This window comes from Macaca thibetana, chromosome 1, assembly GCF_024542745.1.
Source record: "Macaca thibetana thibetana isolate TM-01 chromosome 1, ASM2454274v1, whole genome shotgun sequence".
Taxonomy (NCBI): Eukaryota; Metazoa; Chordata; class Mammalia; order Primates; family Cercopithecidae; genus Macaca; species Macaca thibetana.
In genome coordinates this window covers 165,875,837-165,901,755 of record NC_065578.1, presented here as the reverse complement: position 1 = coordinate 165,901,755, position 25,919 = coordinate 165,875,837, and the positions used below count along the sequence as shown (strand labels likewise).

Below are 25,919 nucleotides of genomic sequence, written 5' to 3'. Positions count from 1 at the left end.
GCTTTTCCTGAGTTTTTCATAATTTATGTTTTCATTTTTTCATATGAGACCTTATTAATGGGCTCTCTGTATAACAGAGTGCCATGATGGTATAAATCATTCTCTACCACCTTAAAACATGTTAACAATTTTATTAAGTGCTATTTAGTAGCAACATATTTAGTACCTTCAGATACATGGGATTCTTTATATTTAGTACCTTCAGATATGTGTCTATTCTTTATACACATACATAATTGTCACAATAACCTTGTAACATAGGTACTATATTCAGTTTATGAATGAGAAACTGAATAGTCATGATTTGCATGAAGCTGTACTTTTAAAAAATTAGCATGAAGCTAGATTTTTTAAAAGATAATAAGACATTAATAAGTAAATAATCATGCATTCAGTCCTGTATAGATAATTCCCCAGAGTTTTTGAGGTAGTAAGACTATGCCATGGGTCTTGGGTTGATGGACATGAAGAAACAGTATAAAGATATCTTATCTCAATATGACCAAGAGTTGACATGAAAATTTCATTACTTTCCAGATATAGCTGTAACTGCACGGGTAGTGGATTCACAGGGACACACTGTGAGACCCTGATGCCTCTTTGTTGGTCAAAACCTTGTCATAATAATGCTACATGTGAGGACAGTGTTGACAGTTACACTTGTCACTGCTGGCCTGGTAAGTGACAAAATACCTTCCACCAATTATTTTTCATTTGTTTAGAATAGAAACATATCGCTTATAGCAAATGAAACGAAAAATTACTTTCGTTAAATGTTTTAAGTCAATTATTTCTTCTAGCTATTATTGTTTAATTTAGTTTTATTCTTCAGTGCTCAAACATATTTACCACTATACTAAATATTGTCTAAAGTAGGTTACTAAGTTGCCCAATGATCATAACCCTCTAGGGGAACAGAGGGGAAGAAAATCAATGAAAAGATGAAATTCAGCATGATCTTCATGGATAAAAATTCACTGGAAGATGCGTGTCTTTTTTCCCAAGATATTCTTTTATATGGAAGGAATATATAGAAACCAATGAAATAATGTTAAACTATTAGGAACTTTTACTCTCTTAGGCATTTGTAATGTAACCAGTTATATTTGTTAATACAATAAAAAGTTAATTATCTATAAACCATAACCAAAGTTCACATATAGAGGATAATTAGACTTGAGTGTAGAGGTGATAAAAGAATCAATAGAAAACAGTACGTAACATTTGTGTTACATTACAGGCCACAGGCAAATATTGATGCTTATTTTGGGAAACAAACTGCCTGACATACAGCTTTGCATTACATAACAACATTTTGGTCAATGATGGACTGCATATACAACTGTGGTCCTGTAAGATTACAATGGAGCTGAACAAGTCCTACTACTGAGTGATGTCATGGCTGTCGTAACATTGTAGCATCACTCACTATCCATGGGATTGTGGCGGTCCCTCAGGAAGTATTCCAAAAGAAGGCACTGTTATCGTAGGAGATGACAGCTCCATGTGTGTTATTGCTGCTGAAGATATTTCAGTGGGACAAGATGTGGAGGTGGAAGACAGTGATATTGATGATCCTGACTCCATGTAGGTCTAGACTATGGTGTGTGTTTGGGTTTTAATTTTTAGTAAAAAGTTTAAAAGCTTAAAAAACTAAAAATAGAATAAAACATAGAATAAGTGTTCCTCTCAATCTTTAAGTTCCTCATCTGCAAAAGAGGGATAAAAATATTTTACTTGTAGTATTATTATGAAAAGTAAAATTATAAAAATAGAGTCTGGCACATATTAAGCACTCAAGAAAGGGCAACTATGTTGCAAGTTCTATACCACCAGGTGGAAATTATGTATGAGGGCGGGAGTTTGTAATGGTCAGGCAGTTAAGAACATCTACCTCAAGAAACCCAACTAGTACATGTTCCATTCATTCATGGATTCAAGCATTTAAGCCACATGAATTTCAGTGGCTAAAACAATAGTGATCTGGGAATAAAAAAGGTACCGTGCCTTCCTCCAAGGAGCCTAAATCCTAGTAGGGAGACATATGTCAAAACGTATATAGTACAATTTTTGGTACAATAAGTGGCTATAATAAATTCTGTAAAAATGAATAGAAAAGAAGTACAGGGATAGCTTGCTCAAAGAGGCACCATTTTAGATAAGCTAAAGATGGCTGAGCAAGTTCCATAAATGTACTCAGTAGCTGTGTGACTTTGGACAAATTACTGCTCTGAGCCTCAGTTTCCTAATTTATAATATCCACAGGATAGAGTTGTTTCAGAGATAAATCCAGTAATGTATATAAAACTCCTGGCTTATCCTGGAGCATAGTAAGCACTAAATAAAAGTTAAATGAATATCAAAATTAGAAAGTTGTGTAGTCCATTACTTATTTAAGAAATGAAGAACAGAAGAAGAAGAAGAAAGAAAGAAGCAAGAAAGGTGGCAGGCACATGCAGAAAAGAGCACATCTGGCTGGGTGCTTTGGCTCACACCTGTAATGCCAGCACTTTGGGAGGCCGAAGCAGGCAGATCACTTGAGATCAGGAGTTTGAGTCCAGCCTGGTCAACATGGTGAAACCCCATCTCTACGAAAAGTACAAAAAGAAGGAAAAAAAAATTAGCCGGGTGTGGTGGTGCACACCTGTAGTCCCAGCTACTCAGGGGGCTAAGGCAGGAGAATCGCTTGAACCCGGGAGGCGGAGGAGGTTGCGGTGAGCCAAGATAGTGTCACTGCACTCCAGCCTGCACTTGAGGGCGACAGAGTGAGACTTCGTCTAAAAAAAAAAAAAAAAAAGGAGAAAAAAAAAGAAAAAAAAGCAAAGAGCATGTCCAATTGTGAAACTTTGAGTGATTGCAAAAATGCTGGACTGTGTAGGGCTGGAGGTAGAGAAATGGAACCGGGGAGCTGGACTGAAGCCAGATCACAAAGCTGCATATCTGCGCTGCCAACTATGGGACAGAGAAGTAACAAAATCTGCTTTGTTAATTTCAAAAGAGTTCCCTGGCTTCGTGGCAGATGATAGAAGAAAATAAAACTAAAGGCAGGGAAATCTAGGGAGAAGATTCTTCAGTAGTTTGAAGAGATAAGTCTGTTTGCTAGAACTAACAGAATAGTGGTTGAAGGGTGGGGGGATAGCCCTGAGAGTCACATAGGAGGTGGAAATGATGTGGGGAGTAAGAAAAGGGCACAGGTTTAGGACAGTTTTGCCTCTGGATTTCTGCCCTGGATTACTGCACGGATGGTAATATTGCCTAGATAGAATATCCTGAATACCTTTGCAACCTATCTTGCTGTTGTATACAAAGATAAAAGTTAACACTACAAACTACTCTAGAAAAGGAGACCGTTTCTTCAGATCATGACTCCACTGCCACAGAACACAATGGCGAGAATCCACTGCTATAATTGCCTAGGGTCCTCATTTCAGAAGTAATTAATAATTACAAGAAGTGTCAGTCACCTTAAATGCTTAGCTTAAAAGATTTCCTGATGCCCAGATGTGATTGAAATTGTTAACAAACAAACATAATATAAGAACCCCGGGGATGTGACTCAGTATCATATTGTTTCTTTGTTCAGAGTTTTATAGAAAAGCTTGTTAAAACTATTGAATATAGTCTTGACTGAAGGAGTCTATTTATATACATGGTTAAAGAGAGCAGCAAATAAAATCCCCACAGAGCCTCAGGGGTGGGGACAGGACTGGCAAGACTATAAATCAGAACCTTCCTAATGTTCACGATTGGAATGAGATAATGCATGAGCCGGAAAAGCAAAAAAAGGATTTATGATGATTCTAAATTCCTCCCTAACCTGGTTTATGTGCTTCTCGAGTCAGAATGAGAAGGAAATTGAAAATAGTCCAGCCTTTCTTCAATAAGTCCACTGTGGCACAACAAATACCAATTAATAAAAACTTATTGTAGAAACTGTTATTTAATGTATTTGAAGAACCTTAAGTATGAAATAATAGTATTCAAAAAGTAGACATTCAAGTTTAAGAGACTCTGAATGGTCTTTGTTGGGGTGGTCAATATAAAGGATTGTTGGGTCTGGATCTGACATGTTCTTTTAGTTTCCTTTTTTTTTTTTTTTTAAGAATGTTTTGACTCTAAGTTTCTTCTTCAGATTGTTGAGAAAGGCCCCAAGGGTCTTTTTGTAAAAAATGTATTACACTGTTGAGCTGCAGAATTTATGTTGTGGTTATGATTTAACATATTATCTCATTTAGATGTTTATTAAAATTATTAATACAAAATGAGCAATCATATTATAATCTCATTATTTGCTTTTAATAGTCAATTCCCTGGTTTATGTGTTAAACTAGGATTATAATCTAAATTGTTATTTTCAATCTTTGAGTAGTACTAGTGACTGAAGGTCTACCACTTACATATTGCTCAGTATTGGAGTGGTAAATAAAATGAACACAGTCTCTGTTTTGTGAAGCACACAGCCTGCTGAGGGAGGAAACCATACACACAAATAAATATATAATTTAAAATTATGAAAGGAGCAATGAAAGAAAAGAGTTGGGTGGCACGAGAGAAAATAAGGGAATCTTATTTATCTCTGTCCATGATGGAAAGTTATTCTGAGAAAGTAATACAAGATGACGTCTGAAAACTGAGTAAGAGTTAGCCAAGTAAACACTTGAAGGAGAGTTTTCTAGAAGAGAGAAAAACATCACAAAGACTGTGGGAATGCAGGGAGTTTTTAAAGTTATATTAAGGATGTTGAATTCCATTCTATGTGAAAGGGGAAGTTGTTGAATGAATTTAAAGACAAGACATACTATGATTTAGTTTACAAGTTTTATAATTCTCAAATGTAAATTCTGTTTCCAAAACATTTCTCAGCAGAGTTAAATGATATTGCAAAGGCCCTTAGGCGACTGTGAAGTTGAATTGTGTTTCTTTAAAAACATCAGGACTGGCGCAGTGGCTCACGCCTGTAATCCTAGCACTTTGGGAGGCAGAGGCAGGTGGATCACCTGAAGTCAGGAAGACCAGCCTGGCCAACATGGTGAAACCTCGTCTCTCTACTAAACATGCAAAAATTAGCTGGGCTTGGTGGCACGCGCCTGTAATCCCAGCTACTTGGGAGGCTGAAGCAGGAGAATCACTTGAACCCGGCAGGCGGAGGCTGCAGTGAGCCAAGATCACACCAGTGCCCTCCGCCCTGGACAATACAGTGAGAATCCGTCTTAAAAATATATCAATCAATAAATATAAATTTAAAAAAACTTTATACTTTTCTCTTACCATGTTACAAAACAGTTGATGTTATCCTGTCGACCATCAGTGTTATATTTGCATCCCACTAAATTTACATTTTGGGGCTTGCGCTATACACAATATATAAATACTCTTATAAATCAATATGAAAAACAGCCCAATGAAAAAATAGGAAAAAAAAATGAAATGGTAAAAAAAAAAAAAAATGTTCAGCTCAATATTAACTGGGAAAATGTAAACCAAAATAACAGTGAGATACTATATTCTATCCAACCAACTGGTGAAAATTTTTGTATTTGGTGATAGAAAACATTGGCAAACATTTGGAGCCACATTCACAATCATCCACTGCTGGTTGTGCAAGTGGTACAACTAAATTAGAGATGTTTGGCAGTTTTTATTAAAATTAAAAATGTACATAAATTATGACCCAGAAATTCCACCTCTAGGCATAAACTCTAGGGTTATACTCAAACACTTACACAAACAGCCATGTATAATGATATTCATTGCAACATTGCAATAGCAAAAATGTACATAAAACAAAGGTTAAACTGTAAGACAATGGTTAAGGTATGACACATCTATATTCTGAAATACTTGGCAGTGGTTAAAAATTATGAGTTAGATCTATATTACTAACACTGGTAGACTGTGCAAGGGAGTGAATAAAGCAAGTTGCTAAAGAATGCATATAGGCCGGGCGCGGTGGCTCAAGCCTGTAATCCCAGCACTTTGGGAGGCCCAGACGGGCGGATCACGAGGTCAGGAGATCAAGATCATCCTGGCTAACACGGTGAAACCCCGTCTCTACTAAAAATACGGAAAAAAAAATCTAGCCGGGCGAGGTGGCGGGTGCCTGTAGACCCAGCTACTCGGGAGGCTGAGGCAGGAGAATGCCGTGAACCCGGGAGGTGGAGCTTGCAGTGAGCTGAGATCCGGCCACTGCACTCCAGCCTGGGCGACAGAGCGAGACTCCGTCTCAAAAAAAAAAAAAAAGAATGCATATAATATGGTTCCGGTTATGTTAAAACATTCAGATACACTAAAACTGTATATGTTCTTACAGTTGCCCATATTTGTAAAAGCAAAGAAAAAGTTCAAATAGAGAACTTTCATTGATATTTAATATTTTAATTATCTATAAAGTGACAAATCATTTATGTTTTACTGTTCTTATTCCTGGTCCTAATAAAATAATCCAGCTAAGTCCATGCAAATTTAAAACAACCTATTATTCTGTTTCATTGAGTGTTAGGAAATAAGGATTTACCTTTACTTTGAGTTTTAAGATAATTTAGTTTGGTTTTGGGGATATTTGCTGACTTTTCAGCTATTCTCTTAAAATATTTTAAAATACAATTTCACAAATGAAGAATATTTGAAAAATTGGAGCCTTTCATTAAAATGTTCAGGTTAAATCCAGGTTATCCTGACATCCCATTTTATTTCAGGTCTTATTAATCAAATTTTTCTTTAAAATTTTTTGGTCAAAATTTTTTAAGTGATTTTACTGCTACTAGTACTTGTTTCCACATAAGCCTAATCTTATCAGATTCCCCTTACCAACTCCTTGAGGGCAGGCACATCAACTTGTTAAATCAATGCCAGTATAGCAGTCAGCCTCCTTTCAGGCAGATGCTCTATGATTCAACACCTTTGACTTAGCAGCTTCTCTGAATTTTTATCCTACAGGATACACAGGTGCCCAGTGTGAGATCGATATCAATGAATGCATTAGTAACCCCTGCCAGTCTGATGGGGAATGTGTGGAGTTGTCCTCAGAGAAACAATATGGACACATCACTGGACTGCCTTCTACTTTCAGCTACCATGAAGCCTCAGGTTATGTCTGTATCTGTCAGCCTGGATTCACAGGTGAGGCCAAGGAGATGGGATATGACTTGACTTTCTGGCATTTTATGGCAGAACGTGGATTTAACCAACTGGGGTATTAGCAGGATCTGTGTTGTGTAAACTCCGTTGCTATGGTGCAAAGGGTCCCCCTTGTGGGCATGAAAAGTATCTTGTTTCACATGTCAGAATTCCTCAAATCACGAGAGAAATATTAAAAACAGGGATAAAAGAGGTATGAAAGGGGTGACATTTTTATATGTTATGCTGGGAATTGGAGTGCATCTCAAGTTCTTTACTTTATACACAGAAAATGTTGAAATTTTTATGCTATCAAATTTGATAATGCTGTTAAATTTTATGTTATTCAAATTTGCTAAAAAACTTACTGTGCTTATATTTACACTGGGAAAAATGACCTAGTCTCAAGTAATCTTCCTCAACGATTCTATAGCTGAAGTCATTCCATATATCAAATTTAAATTACTCTCTCTTTTTTTTTTTTTTTTTTTTTACAACTTTCTTACCTAAAACCCAGAGGAAATTTGCATGTCTGTTTTCCATTGAACAGTTTTGTATGTGTCTCCTTCCCGTTCTGAAAATTTTCAGAATTTTTGAGGCAGTTTCCAATTCATTAATGGCTAGCAATTTACCCGCAATTGCATTGATACCACTGAGAAAACTAATTACAATCTAGATTTCTATCATGTTTCTTTCTCAATAGATTAAGTGATGCCTCTGGAAAATATTTCAGTTGTTGTTCAGGATTTCTCAGAAAAGTACATGAGAAATAAGAAAAGAAGGCGGTGGTCTATTTACAGTTAGGATTCTCTTTCAATGTTTCAGTTTTGAAGTTTAATGATCTTTGATTTGTGGCAGTGTTTGCTGCACGGTCGATAAAGAAAATGTTTACTTCCTTATTCACTGACCTTTCAAGGAGAACATACAGGAAAAAATTCCCTCAGGTGTCAATCAGCAAAGTGGTATTTACCCTGAACAAATTCTATCATGCATACTTCCTACCCTAGTTTTGAAAATGCATCCAAATAAATCTTGATATGACTAAACTGATTAAATGCATAAAACAAATCTTGTAATATATCGTATTTCCCAACTATTTAAGCTGCTAGAAATAAATATGAGATCTGCAAACATACAGGTCTTTCTGAAATATGTTTGTGTATTTACCTCACCTCTGGGGATATTTAAATTTCCTGTTTCTCTTTCTTACTATTGCTCCTTTTCAAAAATTTGTTTCTAAATTATTTGATTTTGGTCTGGTGTATGCACTTTTGTCAGCTACTTTATATTTTTCTTGGAATAAGGTGAAGCATTATAAACTATTTTTAAAATACTGGTTTTAGGGTCATAAAGGGGTGATTGTGTCAAAGCCAAAGAAAATTGCTAATATTGCCTCATCAAATAAAAGGAAATGGGTGACCCCTTGAATCTGCAGATCTAAACAGGAGAGGCAGTAGAATGTTCCAGAAAAAAGTGTTGGGCTTGATTTCTGAAGAGCTGCCAGGAATGACTATATGAGTTAAGATGTCCTGGCTGCCCCAAATCTCTGTGGCTTAATGAAATGGTTTATGTTTCACTCATGTGAATTCCAAAACTGGGTTCCCATCATCAGTTGTCCTACAAATAGCGATTCAGGGTCACAGGCTCCTCTATGCTTTTTCCTCACTTCAAAATGTTACTTCTAAATTTGCTGTGCTCCTCTGCAGCAAGCCACTGGAGAAGGAAAGAAAATGGAGGATGACACCTGCAGGTTTTATGGACCAACCACTACAAGTAATGAATATCTCTTTTACCAACATTTTATTGGTCAAATTTAATCATATAACTACATTTAACTGCAGAAAAGACTAGAAAATCTAGTCTTTCTGTGTATCTAAAATAAAGAGAAAATAAGTTTGCAAACAGATAACCAATTTGTCACAATAGCTAGAGCTGGTACACTGGGGATACAAACCTAGATCTTCTGATGCTAAGTTTATCCTCCTGCTTACTATGTCACATATTTTTATGTCTACATATGTTTTTCTACATTTCATTTTAAAATAGCTTTTTAAATGGTAATAGTATATTTATGTGCAGTTTTAAGAAATACAGGGAGGCCCATGTATACTTTACCTAATTTTCTCAATAGTACCATGTTGCAAAACTATAAGTCAGTATCAGACTTGGATATTGACATTGACAAAGTCCACATACAGAACAATTGTCATCACAAGGATTCCCCCTCTCTCCTTCCCTGCCTCCTCATCCCTTATCCCTGGCAAATACTAATCTGTTCTGCACTTGTATGATTTTGTCATGCCAAGAATGTTATATAAATGGAATTATGCAGTGCATAAAGTTTTAGAATAGGAGTTTTTTTTTTTTTTCACTCAGCATCATTCTTTGGAGATTTATCGAGGTTGTGTATCAATAGTTTGTTCCTTTTCATTGCTAAGTAAAATTCGATGGTATGTATATATCAAAGGTTTTTTGTTTTTTTCTTTTAACCATTCAGCCATTGAAGGGCATCTAGATTGTTTCAGTTTTCAGCTATTATGAATAAAGCTGCTAGAAACATTGTTGTGCAGGCTTTTGTGTGAATGTAAGTATTCAGTTCTCTAAGGTAAATGCCCAGGAGTAAAAATGCTGGTTCCTATCATAGTTTCATGCTTAGTTTTCTAAGAAACTGCCACACTGTTTTCCAGTATGTCTGTACCATTTTGCATTCCCACCATCAATATACGAGTGATCCAATTTCTTTGCATTCTCACCAGCATTTAATGTTATCACATTTTTTTAGTAGTCATTTTGATAGGTATGCAATGATATCTCACTGTGGTTTTAATTTGCATTTACCTCATGCCTAGTGATGTTGAACATCTTATATATGCTTGTTTGACATCCATTTGTCTTTTTCAGGAAAATGTCTCCCCATGATTTTTGCCTATTTCCTAGTTGTTATTATTTTTTTAGCTGTTGAGTAATTTTCCACATACAGACCCTGGGCATTTTTTGTGAGATTATACCTAAGTATATAGTATATACTTGAGGGATAGTAGATAGTATTCTGTTTTTAATTCACTTTCTACATATTCACTGTTAGTGTTGGGAAAGGCAGTATTGTGCATGTGGTCTTTCAAACCCCTACTCAGCCACGTAAGAATGGGCCTTGGGCCCAGAACACTTCCTTCCCAAGAGATAAAGCGTCCTCGCAGCCCATGCTGGAGTTATCACCTTGTGTGGGAATATCTTTCCCTGTTTCAGACTCAATATGTACTCCCTTGTTCTGCTTAAACATATGTATCATATGGCACCTAGCCAGCCCCACTGCTATAACTTTCTTCTGCGGGGAGGGCAAAAGGTTCTTCTGCTGCAGCATGAGAGGGTTACATGCTGCCAACTGCCCCGCATCTGCTGCAAGGAGGCCCTTCTATTTATGGGGACTGACGCCAACTACATAGCTGACCTTGCTCTGTCTCTTCTTTATGTGAGTAAAAAATTGTTCCATGTAGTACTTGACTGTGTTGTGTTTTCCTTGGTGACTCCGATACCAAAATGCAGTGGCCAAACGTGTCCAGACTGTTACTCCTGGTAATAAGCAACAGATGCCACTTGCTAGAGAGCTAGAACATAAAAATATGATTGTTTCTTGGTTGTTGATTGTGTATAGTGAGACTTTGTTTAACTCATTGATAAGATCTAGGAATATTCTTTTTGTAGATTCCAGGACATTGTCTGCATGGACAATTATGCCATCTGCAAAGAGGAATGGTGTTATTTCTTCCTTTACAATACACATGCTACTTATTTTACGATGTTGAGTATGAGTTGTGAGAGCAGACATCTTGCTTCATTCACCATTTTAGAGGGAAAGCATTCAGTCTTTTACCATTAACTATGATCTCCATAGAATTTTTATAAATGCTCTTTTTCAAGTTGAAGTAGTTCCTCTCTACTCCTAACTTGCTAAGAGTTTTTAATCATAAATGGGTATTGCCTTTGGTCAGACACTTTTTCTGCAATTGATTTATCATGTAAGTTTCTTATTTAGCCTGTTGATGTGATAGATTGCACTGTTTCATTTTCAAATACTGAATGTGACTTGCATATCTGAAGTAAATCCCATTTGGTGTATTTTTTTTCAGTTTGCTAATATTTTGTAAGACTTTTTTGCTTCTAAGTTCATGAAAGTTATTGATCTATAGTTTTCTTTCTCTCTCTTTTCTTTTTTTTTTTTTTTTATACTGTCTTTGGTTTTACAATCAGGGTAATATTGACCTCATAAAATAAGTTGGGAAATGTTTCTTCATTTTCTATTTTCTGGAAGAGAGTATGTAAAATTGATGTTAATTATTCTTTAAATATGTGGTAGACATCTTCAGGGAAATCAGCTGATCCTGGAGATTCCGTTTTCTGGATCTTTTGACTTGCAGATATAATTTCAGTATTGTTACAAGACTATTGAGAATACCTATTTTTGGTGATTTGTGGATTTCAAGGGATTGGTCCTTTTTTTTTCTAAAAATTGTGTATTTTGCTGTTGTTGGATGGAGTATTTCTATATATGTCAATTAGATCATGTTGGGTGATTGTATTGATTGGATCTTCTATATTGCTGATTTTTCTGTTGAACTTCTGAGCATAATGTTGCTCATAGTAGTGCCTTGTTACTCTTTTAATGGCTGCAGAATCTATAACGATTTCTCTATTTTATTCCTAATTTTGACTATTTACATCTTCTCCTTTTTTGTCCATCTTTCTACAGGTTTATCAATTTTATTGATTTTTTTTAAACTAGCTTTTGGTTTCATTGATTTTCTCTGTTTTCCTGTTTTCAATTTTATTGATTTCTGTTCCTTTTTATATCCTTGTTTCTGCTTGCTTTGGGTTTATTTTCTGGGTTTTTTTTTATAATTTATTTTTATTTTTCTAGCTTCTTGAGGTAGGAACTTTTATTATTGATTTAAGACCTTTTCTCTTTTCTAATATATGAGCATTATAAATTTAACTCTCAATACTGCTTTAGTAACTGCATCCCACATATTCTGATATGCCATACTTCCATCTTAATACTGTTCTGTGTATTTTTAAATTTCCTTTCTGACATCCTTTTTGACCCATGGATTATTTAGAAATAAGAATTGAATTGTTTAATTTCTATTTAGAAATTTTTCTCTATCTTTCTGTTATTGATTTTCAGTTTGATGCCATTATGACTAGAGAACACATTCTGTATCATTTCAAATAATTCAAATTATTTCAAATCTGTTGGGGCTTGTTTTTTGGCACAGGATACGATCTATCTTGGTAAGTGTTCCATGGTTGCCTGAATAAAAATTAAAGAACAACATGTGTTCTGCTATTGTTTAGAGGCAATTTGTATATATGTCAATTAAATCCCATTGACTGATGGTGTTGTTCACATTTTGTATATCCTTACTGATACAGAATAGCACTGTCTAGCAGTCCTATTACTTGTTTAGAGGAGAGGTGTTAAAGTCCCCACCTATAATTATGGATTTGTCTATTTCTTCTTTTAGTTCTATCAATTTTTCTTCATGTAGTTTGAAGCCCTGTTGTTTGGTGTATACACATTTAGAGTCGTTATGTCTTCCTGGTGTGTTGATCCTTTTATCATTATGCAATGATACCTTTTTCTCGTATTCTTTCTTTGCTTTGAAATCTACTTCATTTGATATTGCCATAAGCATTCCTGCCTTTTGAAAAATTATATTTACACAGTATATATTTTTCCACCCTTGTATTTTCAACCCACTTATGTCATTAAATTTGAAATGAGTTTCTTGTAAACAGTATATCAAAACAGCAAATTGTTGGGTCATGCTTTTTTAATTCACCTTGCCAATCTCTGCCTTTTAATTGGTGTATTTAGATCATTTATGTTTAAGTAATTAGTAATATTGTAGGTCTTAGCTCTATGATTTTATTATGTGTTTTCTGTTTGATTCCTTTCTTTCTCTTTACTTCCTATGAATTAGTTGACTATTTTTAGAATTTCATCTTGATTTCTGCATTGCATTTTTAAATATATTGCTCTGTGTAATTTTCATAGTGATTGCTCTGGGTATGACTGATCACAGCCTATTGGTTTCAGTATTTTACCACTTTAAGTGAAGTATAGGAATTTTACTTCCGTTTAGGTTTTCTTTTTTTTTTCTTTTTTTTTTTTTTTTTGCTTCTGCACTTTAAAATATCCTTGTTGTGAGGGTCAGATGGTGTTATAATTTTTATTTTAATCATTACGTATAATTTAGAAAACTCATGAAAAGAAGGATACTCCATTTTGTTTACTTATATGTCTATTCTCCATTGTTTGTCCTTCCCGTCTTGGGCCTCAAGATTCCTTCTGTTTTTTTAAATCACTTTATTTAGGTTTACAGAGCTTTCTTTAGCCATTCTATGAGGGTAGGTATGCTAGCGACAATTTCTTTTGGTTTTCCTTTGAGAATGTGTTTATTGCGCATTCATTCTTGATAGGCAGTTTTATTAAATGTGGAGTTCGTGGTTGACAGTTCTTTTCTTATGGGATTTGAAAAACTCTACTACACAACTTTTTTTTCTGCACCCCATGGTTTCATATGAGAAATCTGCTATCATTGTAAAGTGGTGCTGGGTGCAGGGTTTGGGGAAAGGAAGGTGGGCTTGGCAGGCGGGAAGGTTTGCAGGCTTTTGCTCCCTTTTTCAAATACCAACAGAGTCCCTTCCCAACTCCCAGCTCAAGCCCTTTTGGAACTGTGTGCTGTTGTTGGCACCCTGTGGCGCCTCCTTGCCACCCCTGTCCTTTCCATGCCCGGGAGTGGGTCTTTCTGGCTCTACAGAATGGAGACTTAAATCCAAGGTCATGGCAAAACATCTGAAGTTCATGGCCAGGACCGTGACGGTACAGGAAAGGAACATGGAAGGTGCATAGAGGACCCTAAACAGAATCCTCACTACGGATGGGCTCATTGAGGACCTTAAGCATCGACAGTATTATAAGGAGCCATGTGGCCGGCGACACAGGGAAAGCTATGAAAGGTGCGGGAGGATCTACAACATGGAAATGGCTCACAAGACCAACTTCTTGATACGAAAGAATCAGGCAGATCCGTAGCAGGGCTGCTGAGGTGGGCAGATCCGTGGGAGGGCTGCTGAGGCCTGTGGATGGGATACACAGTATGAAATCGTCATCCAGTTTTGTCTCCATCTCTTTTCTTTGTACAGTCTCATTTCCTATTACCGTTCTGCAATAAACTCAATCATATGCTTGCAAAAAAGAAAAAGAAAAGTGGTGTTGCCCTAAAGGTAATAGATTATTTCTATCTAGCTGCTTTCAGTATTTTTTCTTTGTCTTTAATTCTCAGCAATTTGTAATATGACTTGGTGTCAACTTATTTGGGTTTATCCTATTTGAGATAGTCTCACCTTTTAAAATCAGTAGATTTTTGCCTTTTGGCAAATTTGGGGGCTTGTTAGCCAATTTTTATTTGCATATTCTTTCAGATCCTTTTTTTTTCCACTTCTGGGACTCTGATCATACAAATATTGGGTCTTTTGCTGTGCTTTCAGAGGTTTCCGAGGTTCTGTTTTTATTTTTGTTTAGTCTATTTTCTGCCTTTTGCTCAGATTGAGCAAATTCTTTTGATCTGTCCTCAAGTTATTGATTCTATTCTTTTTTGTCTCCCGTCTAGTATTGAGCCCATTCAGGGAGTTACTTCATCTATTGTTTTTTTTCAAGTCTATAATTTCCATTTTGTTATTTTAAGCAACATATTTTTTGCTGATACTTCTATTTTTTTCTTCATCTCAGGAGAATTTGTAATTGCTTATTAAATCATTTTTATGATGGTTGTTTTAAAATTCTTGTTAGATAATTCCAATATCTGATTTATCTCAGGGTTGACATCATTTCATTTTATTTTCTCATTCAAGCCATGGTTTTACTGATCCTTGTGATGACAGATGATTTTGAATTGTATGCTGGACATTTTAGCTGTTAGGTTAGGAGACTCCATGTCTTCTTTGAATTTTTGAATTTAGCAGGCAGTCACCTTTTTAGGTTTCAAGAACAGGTCCTGGCCTACTTATATGGACTGTGGTTCCAATGATCAGTTTATTTCCTGAGTCTTTGCTGTGCTGTTCTGACTTTCTTGGCTTACCTTGTGCCATTGGGCCTCCCAGGTCTCTACTGATGATCCCTGAGTGGTCAGAAGGTGTTTCCTTAGGTGAGAATGTTCCATATCCTTCTGAGGAAGGGGAGTCTTGATTTATGGGGATGAAGAGGCTCCTTTGGTGGGTGTTGTGGTGAGCTTCTCCCTGTCTCTGGGGGTAGAGAGCATTTCCTAGGCTGAATACCTGTTGTGGTATAATCCCCTTTGCTGATCCCCCAGGCACAGGGTATCTCTTGAGAGAAGTAGAGAGTCTCAGAACTGTTAAGGAAAGAAAAGACTTCACATAACAGGCCATTGTGGTAGCATAATTCTTTTTGCCATGGCCCCCTTGCCATATGATGCCTCTGGGGAGCGGAGGGGAGCCTCAGCAACAGAGGAGGTGAGCTCTTTCTCTGGCTGCTTTTTTCTTTTCTTCTTCTTCTTCCTCTTCCTCTTCCTCCTCTTCCTCTTCCTCTTCCTCTTCCTCCTCCTCCTCCTCCTCCTCCTCCAGAAGGGCTGTGTTTAATTCTCTTTGCCCATTCTTCCAGGCTCACCCTGTGTTGTAGGTGGGACTCTCATTCAATCTGGGGAAAGAAAGAGCCAACCTGGGCCACCTTCTCTTGTTTCTGTTACTGACTGGGGGTCAGCAAACACCAGGACTGAGGCACCTTCTTGTATTATGCTGGAGGTTATAAAAAGCCCTGATGTTCTGCTGTTACACCTGGGATCTCTAACCAGTTCACCTTCCTCTTCTACCTTTCAGAGTTCTATTTGGTTGTTATATGTAGTTTTTAGTCATGCTTAGTGGGGAGAAACAGGGAGAGACAAGTCTATGCTGTCTTGTCCAGTCTAAAAGTCCCTATGTAACATTTGTTAAAAACACTTGTGTTATAGTAGGATAAGGAAAATTGTGTGATTTTTTTTTTTTAATGGCTTCAGGTAGAAAAGCAAGTGTTAACTTTCTCTTTATCTTCCTGATAGTACCAAGAAGTTCAAAATATAATTTATTTTTATCAATGAGATGACTATAATTAATCATTAATAAAAAACTTACTATTTCCCTTGCCTTTCTTTCACCCTGAATAGTTGGATATTCAACTTTATTTTATTTTTATTTGTTATACATCCATTTTATATTTTTCAGATAGAAAATATACAGTTTACTTTTTTGCATGCTATGTGTATTTACAGCTCTATTGGTTGTTAGATTAAAATAAAATTTCCATTATGATGAAAAATGTGTTTGTACATAGTACATATACTGACAGCTCCATTCAAAAGAACCATTCCAAGTGTTAAATACAGTTATAAACTATTTGTTTTTTGTATTATAATTAAGAATGTATTTATTACTCTTCACTACTTGTGTAATTACCTTCTATATTGAAAATATTTGCATATGTAATGTAATTTTTCTAACTTTTTATAATGTAAAAATGATATATACCAGAGAAGAAAATTAACTGAGAGTCTCAGAATTATACTCAGGGATATAGAAATAGAGAGAACCTGAAACCATGGAAGATGAGAAATGAAAACAGGAACTCAAGGAGGCAGAGAATCCTAGTGAGAGAAATCAAGGCCTCCTGAAGGAGGATTAGCTTTTATTCAAGGTTTCTTCTAGAATTTCCAGCAAGGAAAGCAAGTTACCATGGCCCAGAGAAACCAAAAGTCTCATTTGATGAGATAATTGAGAAAAGTCTAAAGATCCATTTCGATATTTTAATGACTAGAATTGAACCATGCCTCTAGAGGCAATAGTGGTTACTATACTCTAATTCTCCAAAATGGTTTCAAAAAAATTTGGCAAAATATGCTCATAGCTTGTCATAACTATTTGTGACCATAGTTGCAACACTCAAATTAAAATGAGAAGGGACCATTACCACTTGATTTAAATGTCTGTGCATTTATTTAAACCTGCACATCCACATAATTTTAATGGTAAGCAAAATAAATTTATAATTGGAGAAGGCCTGTAGTTGAGTAACACTATTCAGTCCGTTCCAAAGTCAGTAAATTATCTTTATTTTGTATGACCACCCTTGACCACTACTGAAGGAATGTTGGCCGCTTCTTTGTATTATGTTTGAGCTTTCCAGTCCGGGGCACTGGCCTCAGTTCTGGGGATAAAATGATGAGAGTACATGGTCTCTTCCCAAGGGAAAATGAAAGAACAGGAGGAAAATGATGCACAAAGTATAAGACAATATGATAACTGGCACAGTGGAGCCATAAAAAGGCACCATCGGATAAATCAATAAAGAGGAACTTTTATGCTGTTTATGCGAGATAGAAGTTAGTGGAAATTATAAGAACCCAAACAGCTTGATAAATTCACATTTTAAAAATACAAATCAACCTTACTACTGAAACTTTTACAAGGATCTCATGACCTATGTGCTTACCCTTGAACCACTCTGTTCTAACCAGCCAAGTGGAATTGGAAGCAATTGATATGTCTTTCATGTGAACATTTCATTTCTGTTTATCAAACTATACTCATGATAATACCCTTAACAAGTTTCCAAACCATCTCATCCAAGTCCAATTTTCATTTCTAACTTTCCTTCACCAACTCCAATTAGCATGTACTCCAACTCAGAGGAACACCCTCCCTGGTCTCTGGAACGCTACATTGTTGCCTCTGAGGCTGGGATTTTATTCTGCTTCACCCATCTGCTCTCTGTATGGAAAGAACTGAGTGCAGCAGGGGATCCTATGAAGTCCTGGCTTCAAACCTCGGGCAAAAATAGCGAGTTTCTTAACAATAAACACCCCGATGAGAGCCACCTGGCAAAGTGACTGCACACAGGGCTTTCGTTCTCAACTTCATCCGCTTCAAGCACAATGTTGCTAAAAATGAAGCTTTCGCTTTTCCTTAAAAATCAAATCCTGTCACTTTACCTAAATTCAACTAAAATAGCCATAGAGGGCCAAACATACATCATTCAAAGTTTCATGTAGTCATGAAGGAATTAGGCAATGGGACAGTCAATATCTCCTGCTGGAAGAGAAATTTTCAATAGAATTTTTTCATTTGCTGACTTCACATTTCAGGAGCATTGTTCCTAGAGATGCACTTTTCTTTTTCTTACTTACAATTTCAAGTTTGAGAGTATAAATCCTAGGACTCTCAAACAGATATTTGATATGCATATAAAACTGTAACTCTAAAAGATCAAACTTCTCTTATATCCTTGTTTACTTCATGAAACATCTTTTCAACAGATTCATCTGATTCATTTACCTTCGCCTTTACCATGCCTGTTGATTTCTAGAAACAAAACTATTCATCGTGTGTATAACTATTTATGCTTGTACTCCTTTTGATTTTACTATGTTAGCTGCAATAACTAGGACAGGCATACCACATTATACACACATTAATTTAAAAAATTATTTTTATTGATTGCTTACTGCCTACTATGTACAAAGATATTCTAGCTAGGAGGAAAATTTAAAGACTGATATTTGGAAGACCACATACAGACCAAAACACAGGCAGATATGTTTGTGAGACCCTATGACAAAGATAGATAACTGTGGCATCAAGGGCCTTGGCTGCTTTCTCAGGTTAGCATTCTTCTGTTGACTTGTAATCACACAAGTAAGGGAAAAACTCTCAAATGAATAATCAGCAGACAGGTGCCAACTCTTCAACTTAAGTATGCTGGCCAACACGTATTAGAAAAATTTTCTGAAACTAAAGAACAAAACCAGGAAATTCATCATTAAAGTCTTAAGGTGCTGTCCTGTCAACTTAGAAGACCTGAAAGGTAGATTTTCTTACCAGGGTTCTATTTTGATGAGAGAGATGTGGGCCACACCCATTTAAAAGAGCTTTCAGGAGAGTAATGTTTCCTGAGAATAGCCTAGTGTTTGTTAGAGTAAGAAGCTGAAGAAAATGATCAGAGGGAAGGTTGAGGATATTGGGAGTTGTCCTCACAGTAGACCATCCTGTGAGCTCTCATATGATGCGGTCAAGTGTGTGTTTGCTACTCATGAGGATGCCCATCTTGACATCCCCTGTTTTTTTCTAACTACCCAAGGTCCCGAAAAGTTTGTTTATTAAGCCTGGTAATCATTAAGAAGAACAATATTATTGACCTACACCTGACCTAAAAAATGATTAATTATAGCTCTTTTCCCAATGTCTACTGCTTTAGTTTGTTGAGAGAGTCTGTCTTCTCACATCAACACAGACGACCCTCAGAAACACCTGTTTCCTCCTGCATCCGCTCCGCAACTGCCATGACATGCACATTCACCTAGAGCTTCACTTTAGCCCCCAGCAACCCAGTTCCCAGGGCAAGAAAAAGTATCCAAAACCTCTTCCTGAGACCAACCAATCCTCTTCCTGAAGAATTACATATCGCTTTCTCAAAAGAGGTTTTATTATATCTGCCATTAGCAAAAAACTACCCCTTAGTAATTACTTAAGCAACAATTAATTTCCGAAGAAGATATAATCAGAATTGATTATAACTTTTCCTTAAGTACATCAGGAACAATACCACTATGACTTATAAGTCTGCTCACCTCAGTCACCCACAGAAGTCCCAGCATCCCAGTTCATCATTTCTGGTCTTTATCCAAGAATGCTCTGTACATATCCCAATTTCATGCAATTTTCCACCCCATTCTGAACTTCTCTCTGTATGCTGAAGATTTAATAAGCCCAATTACCAATGTCCTCAACTTTTTTCTAAATGTTTCCTTCACCTGCTTGCTTAAGCTCAAACCATGCTATATTCTCAAGGTACCATTTCTTCTGCAGTCTTCTTGAATGGTGGTTGTCTTTTATTCTTCTTCCAAATCTCATGTTTGACTAGTCCCAAAGGTAAGCTGAATATCCTCATGTCATTGCTTCATCTAGGAAATTAGTCTTCCTTCCTCATTCAAAATTTTCTATCCAGTGAAACTAAGCCTCATAAGTGAAGGAAAGACACAATCTTTTTCAGACAAACAAATGCTGAGAGATTTCTCCACTTGCAAGCCAGCACTACAAGAACTGCTAAAAGGCAGCTCTAAATCTTGAAACAGAACTTCAAAATACACCAAAATAGAGCATTCTTAAAGCATAAATCTCACAGGACCCATAAAACAATAACACAATAAAAAAAAAACACAAGGTGTTTATACTTTTGTTGATGGAAAATCAACAAAGAAACAATGGACTTAAACTATACCCTAAAACAAATGGACTTAGCAGATATTTATAGAACTTTTTTTTATAAAAGTAGAAATTATATCAAGTACACTCTCAGACCACAGTGCAATAAAACAAAATCAACTCCAAAAGGAACCCTCAAAATCATGGAAATTAAATAACCTGCCCCTGAATGATCATTGGATCAACAATGAAACCAAGAAGGAAATTTAAAAGTTCCTTGAACTGAATGATAATAGTGACATAACCTATCAAAACCTCTGGGATACAGCAAAAGCAATCCTAAGAGGAAAGTTTATAGCATTAAATGCCTACATCAAAAACCCACTTCATGTTGAACTACACTGCTCACTACCTCTTTTGGTTGCAACATTCTTCCTACCTCATGGTACCTTCTCCTCAGTCACTGATTACCTTAATGTCTTACTCCTGTCATCATTTTTGAGGCTTTCAGCATCTGTGCAGACAACCGATATAAACCAATATCTCTGTTATTTGAAATCTTTATTTCCAGTGACTGTGACTGCCATGCCACACACTTCTGCCCACTTCTTTGATCATAACTTATGCCTTATTATTGCCAATAACCTTCCTAAAATACTTCATTTTAAATCATTCTATTTTATGACCAGAACCTCCAATTATTCCAGTTCATATACTTTAGAACTTTTTCCATTGAGCCTAGTCTGGTGTCTTAACCACTTTTATTCCAGTCATTGCCTTACTTACTTTCTGTCTCAGCTAAGGTTCCAAGGTCCAACACTATAATTATTTCCTTGCATATACCTTCAGCTCACCTGATTCTTGTTCTCTTCATTGTACTTGCCTGACAAAGGTACAATTATGGTTAAATCAATCCTCCACCTTCTCCACACCTACAACCAATTTTATGTGGTTGGAGAAAAACTCACAAACCACACACTGAATCGATGAGTGTCACTTTAAATTTATGGCGCCAAATCTCATGGGGCCTTTAGCACTAGACAACAATCCTTCTAGAGCTCTACCTCCTAAGATGACCCTTTTTATATCTTCTATTTCTTCAAACTTCCAACACCTCCTGCCTCATTGTTACCCTAAGTTGATCATCAAGTCTAATTTCATCAGGAATATAGTATCTTCCCTCCACCAAAAGTATTGTCAGTTCTGAGGTTTGATTTTTATCCTTTTTACAAGCTCATACGTTATCCTGTTACTGTTTTGTGAATGCCGGCAAAAGACATAAAACTTTGTATCAGGAAAAAATGCACAACCAGCAGCATGAGCCTTGGCTTTACATGAATTAATATTGCACCCAACTCCCATAGGGTTGGTACTACGTGTACCCAGATGAGTACTGCACAGGCAGATTTTTGTCACAACTGATGAACATTGAGTTGGGGAACTCATCTATTTTATAGTAAACAGCAAGAAGCCTGCTCCTTGTCCCAGAGGGAGACATTACTTCATTCCTCAGAGATGCTTGCTGCAAAACCAACCCCAAGAAATGGGCAGGTAAAGATCAGTCAGGGCCTTGCATTCTTAGGATTCCCAGTAAAAAACTGCCAGGACACACAAGGCCCATGATGAGTTGCTTCTTCTAGCAATCCCTCCCATGACCCCATGTGTTCTTGGCTGAACTCGAATTTTCATATGAATATGCCACTCCCTTAGCCACCCTGCTTAATCTGACTGACAGAGACTGGGGTTAAATCTGTTCAATTTGCCTCATGCAGCATTTAATTAAGGAGACTATCAAGAGGACTGTAAGCAATAAGATGAAGTCAACCTGTAGTATACATTTCAACTCTACCCCCCAAGGCCCTGGACTCAGCCAGTTGTACATACATCCCAGGGGCACCAGTACATCTTGCTTTAGATAGCCAGAAAGTAGTCTAAAGCCAGTCAGTTATCCACTGTGACGCACGTAAGGGAGCTTAGATTGACATACTGATCTTTGATGTCATTACCAATAATGACAGGGGCAATAAATGAGCAACCCTAACCCCCAAAGGAGAGACATTCCCCCAAATACAAACATATAACACAAAGGGACAGACTCTAGTTCAGAATTTCTGATTAAAATTCATTTATACAGTTGTTACATTGGTTTGGTTAATTCAGTACAATAGAAGCATCACTTGCAGCTCCCATTGCCATTTATGGCAACACTTAAGCTGCCTGAGTATTAGGAAAAGTGTATCAATATATGTTATTAAGATTGAGGTTGGGCACAGTGATTCACACCTGAAATCTTAGTGCTTTGGGAGGCCAAGGCAGGAGGTTCGAGACCAGGCTGGGCAATATAGTGAGACCCCATCTCTAAAAAACAACAACAACAACAACAAAAAACACAGTTGTGGGCCTGTTTGTACACATACAAGGCTGAGGAGGAGGCAGTTCAGGACCTTCCATTAGTGGTGTCAGGTATGGTGAAGTAGTTTAGGACCAGCCAAGTTTGCAAGAATTTTAGTGTTTTTATAACACCTGGACAAGGATGACAAATCCTGTAGTGAGTTTAAATTGTCAGCTGCAGCTGCTCCTAGATTCAGCTAGACCATACAATTGTTTTGCCAGACTGCAGTGCTGAATCTAAGGAATAAGAAGCCTAAGTGACCCTTTGCCCTGAACTGCCTGGGGTTTAAAGTGATCTGTGCTCACTTGCTGGAATTTTTATTCTCCCTCCATGGCCATGAAACTAGGGTGTCCCAACCCAGTAGCTGTAACTTTACCTCTTCTCCAATCATCTGCTCATACCAATACCTTTTGTCCAGAGAGGTCAGACATGAATAGGAATAGGTCACTTTAAAAAATATTTACTGAGATTCATTATAGTTCCCACTTAGTCCAGTTAGGTCACTATAAGTAAATATACTACTTCGTAAGTAGTATATTCAACCAGTGGTCATTGTCTTTATGATCTAGGACCATGTTATTTCAATAAAAGAATCCAGGTAGCTGCATCAAGTTAAGTTTGAATCTCTCAGTCTTGCCTTTAGATGTGGCTGCCCTTCAAAGTGTGTACAAATCAAGGTTGTCACTAGGGGAAGAAAATACACTTCAGGTTCATAAATGATCAAGGGAGAATCATGCATTTTCAAAATAAGTTTATATAATTTTTCTACCCTTCCATTTTGATCATTACCTAGGAGTTGGCCAATAGGAGACAAACCCTTCCTGCCCATGACCATATTTAATGCTCAAACAGCCTTAATAAACTGTTTTAATAAAATCTGTGAGCCAGAAAGAGGCAAAGAAGGTAGATACAGAAAGGAGGGAGAGTCAGAAGATTTTCAAAAAGTCTATTCCATATCTCAATGATGCCAGCAGCCTTATCAGAGAATGATGAGAGTGTGGAATGTCCATTGAATATTTTTACTACTGATCCATTGCTAGAATATTTTTATTTTACTACTGATCCATTGCTGAATATTTTTACTACTCATCCATGGCCTTTATGAGAAAAACACACCATTGTTAGATTGTAGGTGGTCTTGAAAGCTGAAAATAAGAATCAGATTATCAAACTGAAATAGTAGAAAAATAATCTAAAAATGTGTCAATATTAGCAAGGCACCAATAGTAGTCCCAAGAGAGGGTCAGAGATCTGACACAGCCAATTTTCTAGAAGTGAGCAGGGAAAATGCTCCTTGTAATGTGGCCTCCTTTACTGCAAAACAATCAGGCCAATTTTGGCAGTAATCTCCTCTGGTATGCAGTTTCTAGGTTAGAAACATATAGTCCTTTGCTGTAGTCCGTGGTAGTGGATATGTTTTCTGGTAAGAGGATGGATCCAGGTATTGATGGAAGCCATCTAGATAGATGTTGGGTAATCCATTTGATTCTAGTTGTTCTTATTAGGGGTTATAGCAACAGCCACCAGAAAACCATACTATCCCCCAGTTGGGAATGAAAGGAATGCAGGAGGTGGGGAGATTAACCTATGGGAGTAGAAGTGGGAAAAATCTTGGTCCTTCCTCTGGGGCTGCTGTCCAAGTGCCAGAGCTGCTTCCTACCCAGGTGTATCCTGATTATCTGATTAGTGTCAGGGCCCAGAAGACCCGTTTTTTCTTGCCCCCATGCATGCCATTGTGCTCTGCCCCATCACAGGGTAGTCACCAAGCAAGAACAGTGCCACGTCTGAGTAAGCTAGTAACTTGAGGTCTCAGATAACAAGTTATTTCTTCTTAAAGAAGTTGGTGTTGTGGACTAGGGAGAGGGAGGAATCAGGGGTCATAGAGGGAGAGAGCAGCTCTACATCAGTAAACAAAGTTTTACGTTCAATTTCAATTTCAATTCAATTTCTCTTGCTTGTGGCTCAATCAAACAAACTCCTCATGTTTTTGTTCTAACTAAAATTCTGTATTGAATAGAAATGATGTCATTATTGGCTCCATTTATTTCATCTTTCGATACTCCTTGACTCAGCAGTCACAGACACATTGCCTTCTGGCTGGAGCCACAGGGCTTGCTGCTCTATTGTCATAACCATGTTTTTTCCTCCTCCCACCTAGAGGAGATCTAGAAACAACAAAGGCACCATATAAGACTGCTTGTTTTAATCCCAATCTGATTGACGGGCAGGACCTCGGGGGTCCCTTACTTTCATCTTTCACCTACCACTTCAGTGAGAGTCCAGGGAATCCATCTCCTACATCTGAACCCATCCCAAAAGGCTCTTAACATTTTTCTTCCAGAAAGACATGTCTCTTTCAGGATCTCATCTTTGTTGCCATAACTGTTGGGTCTGAGATTAAATTTTACCCCATTTATAAATGAATGAGTTAGCCTGTTACTGTTTTATGGATGCTGGCAGAAGATACAAAACTCTTGGGTCAGAGACAAAGGACTACATTACTCACAGCACAGCAGGCTGCATGAGCATCATGTTTATGTAGGTTTCTCTTGCATTCAAGTCTTACAGGGGTGATTTGATAGATGGATGATGTACCTGCAGTGGATTTGCATCACAGCTGAGGAACAACAGCCTGATAAATTATCTGTTTTCATAGCAGGCAGTAAGCAAATCTGCTTTTTGTCCCAACTTTGAACCTCATGTTTCAAAGTTGCTTGCTGCAAAAAGCAACCCTGAGAGATAGCCTGGGTAGAATGGTAAGGATCTTGCATTCTTGGTACAACCAACAAGAATTGCAGTGATTCTCAGTGTCCATGGTAGATTGACTCTCCCAACACCTACCTTATCTATCTGTCACTCATTTACTTGCCACCTCTCAATTCCTGCCTATGTTTGGTCTACTTTTCCATTACAACATTCCCACCCAAAGTTTACTTATGCATGGCACCCTGTTCATTCTCTGTGATTCAGGATGTTTAGCAGTTATTCTTTATAAATCTTGCATCATTGATTTTCCACTGTATTCTAAATCATTCTAATCAGCTTGCCTATCTACCATCTGAAAAAAAAATGCTCCTTAGAATGCACACACCTCATCAGATATCCTCTTCTCTACTCCAACCTTCTCTAAAGAGATATCTATACTTACTCTCTACTCTTTCAC

At 37.1% G+C, this 25,919-nt stretch overlaps 1 protein-coding gene and 1 pseudogene across 5 annotated transcripts in view; both read left to right on the top strand.

The window, feature by feature from the left end:
- CRB1 (crumbs cell polarity complex component 1) overlaps window positions 1-25,919 on the top strand; it is a 282,711-nt gene that overhangs the window by 145,488 nt on the left and 111,304 nt on the right. For 4 of the 5 annotated variants that reach the window (XM_050765233.1, XM_050765201.1, XM_050765191.1 and 1 more), the window contains 2 exons: window positions 538-677; window positions 6,937-7,119. In XM_050765233.1, the coding sequence (XP_050621190.1) occupies window positions 538-677; window positions 6,937-7,119 (323 nt within the window). The remainder of the gene's footprint in view (window positions 1-537; window positions 678-6,936; window positions 7,120-25,919) is intronic. The other variant, XM_050765223.1, reaches the window with a different exon arrangement.
- On the top strand, window positions 13,321-14,224 carry LOC126939728 (uncharacterized; annotated as a pseudogene).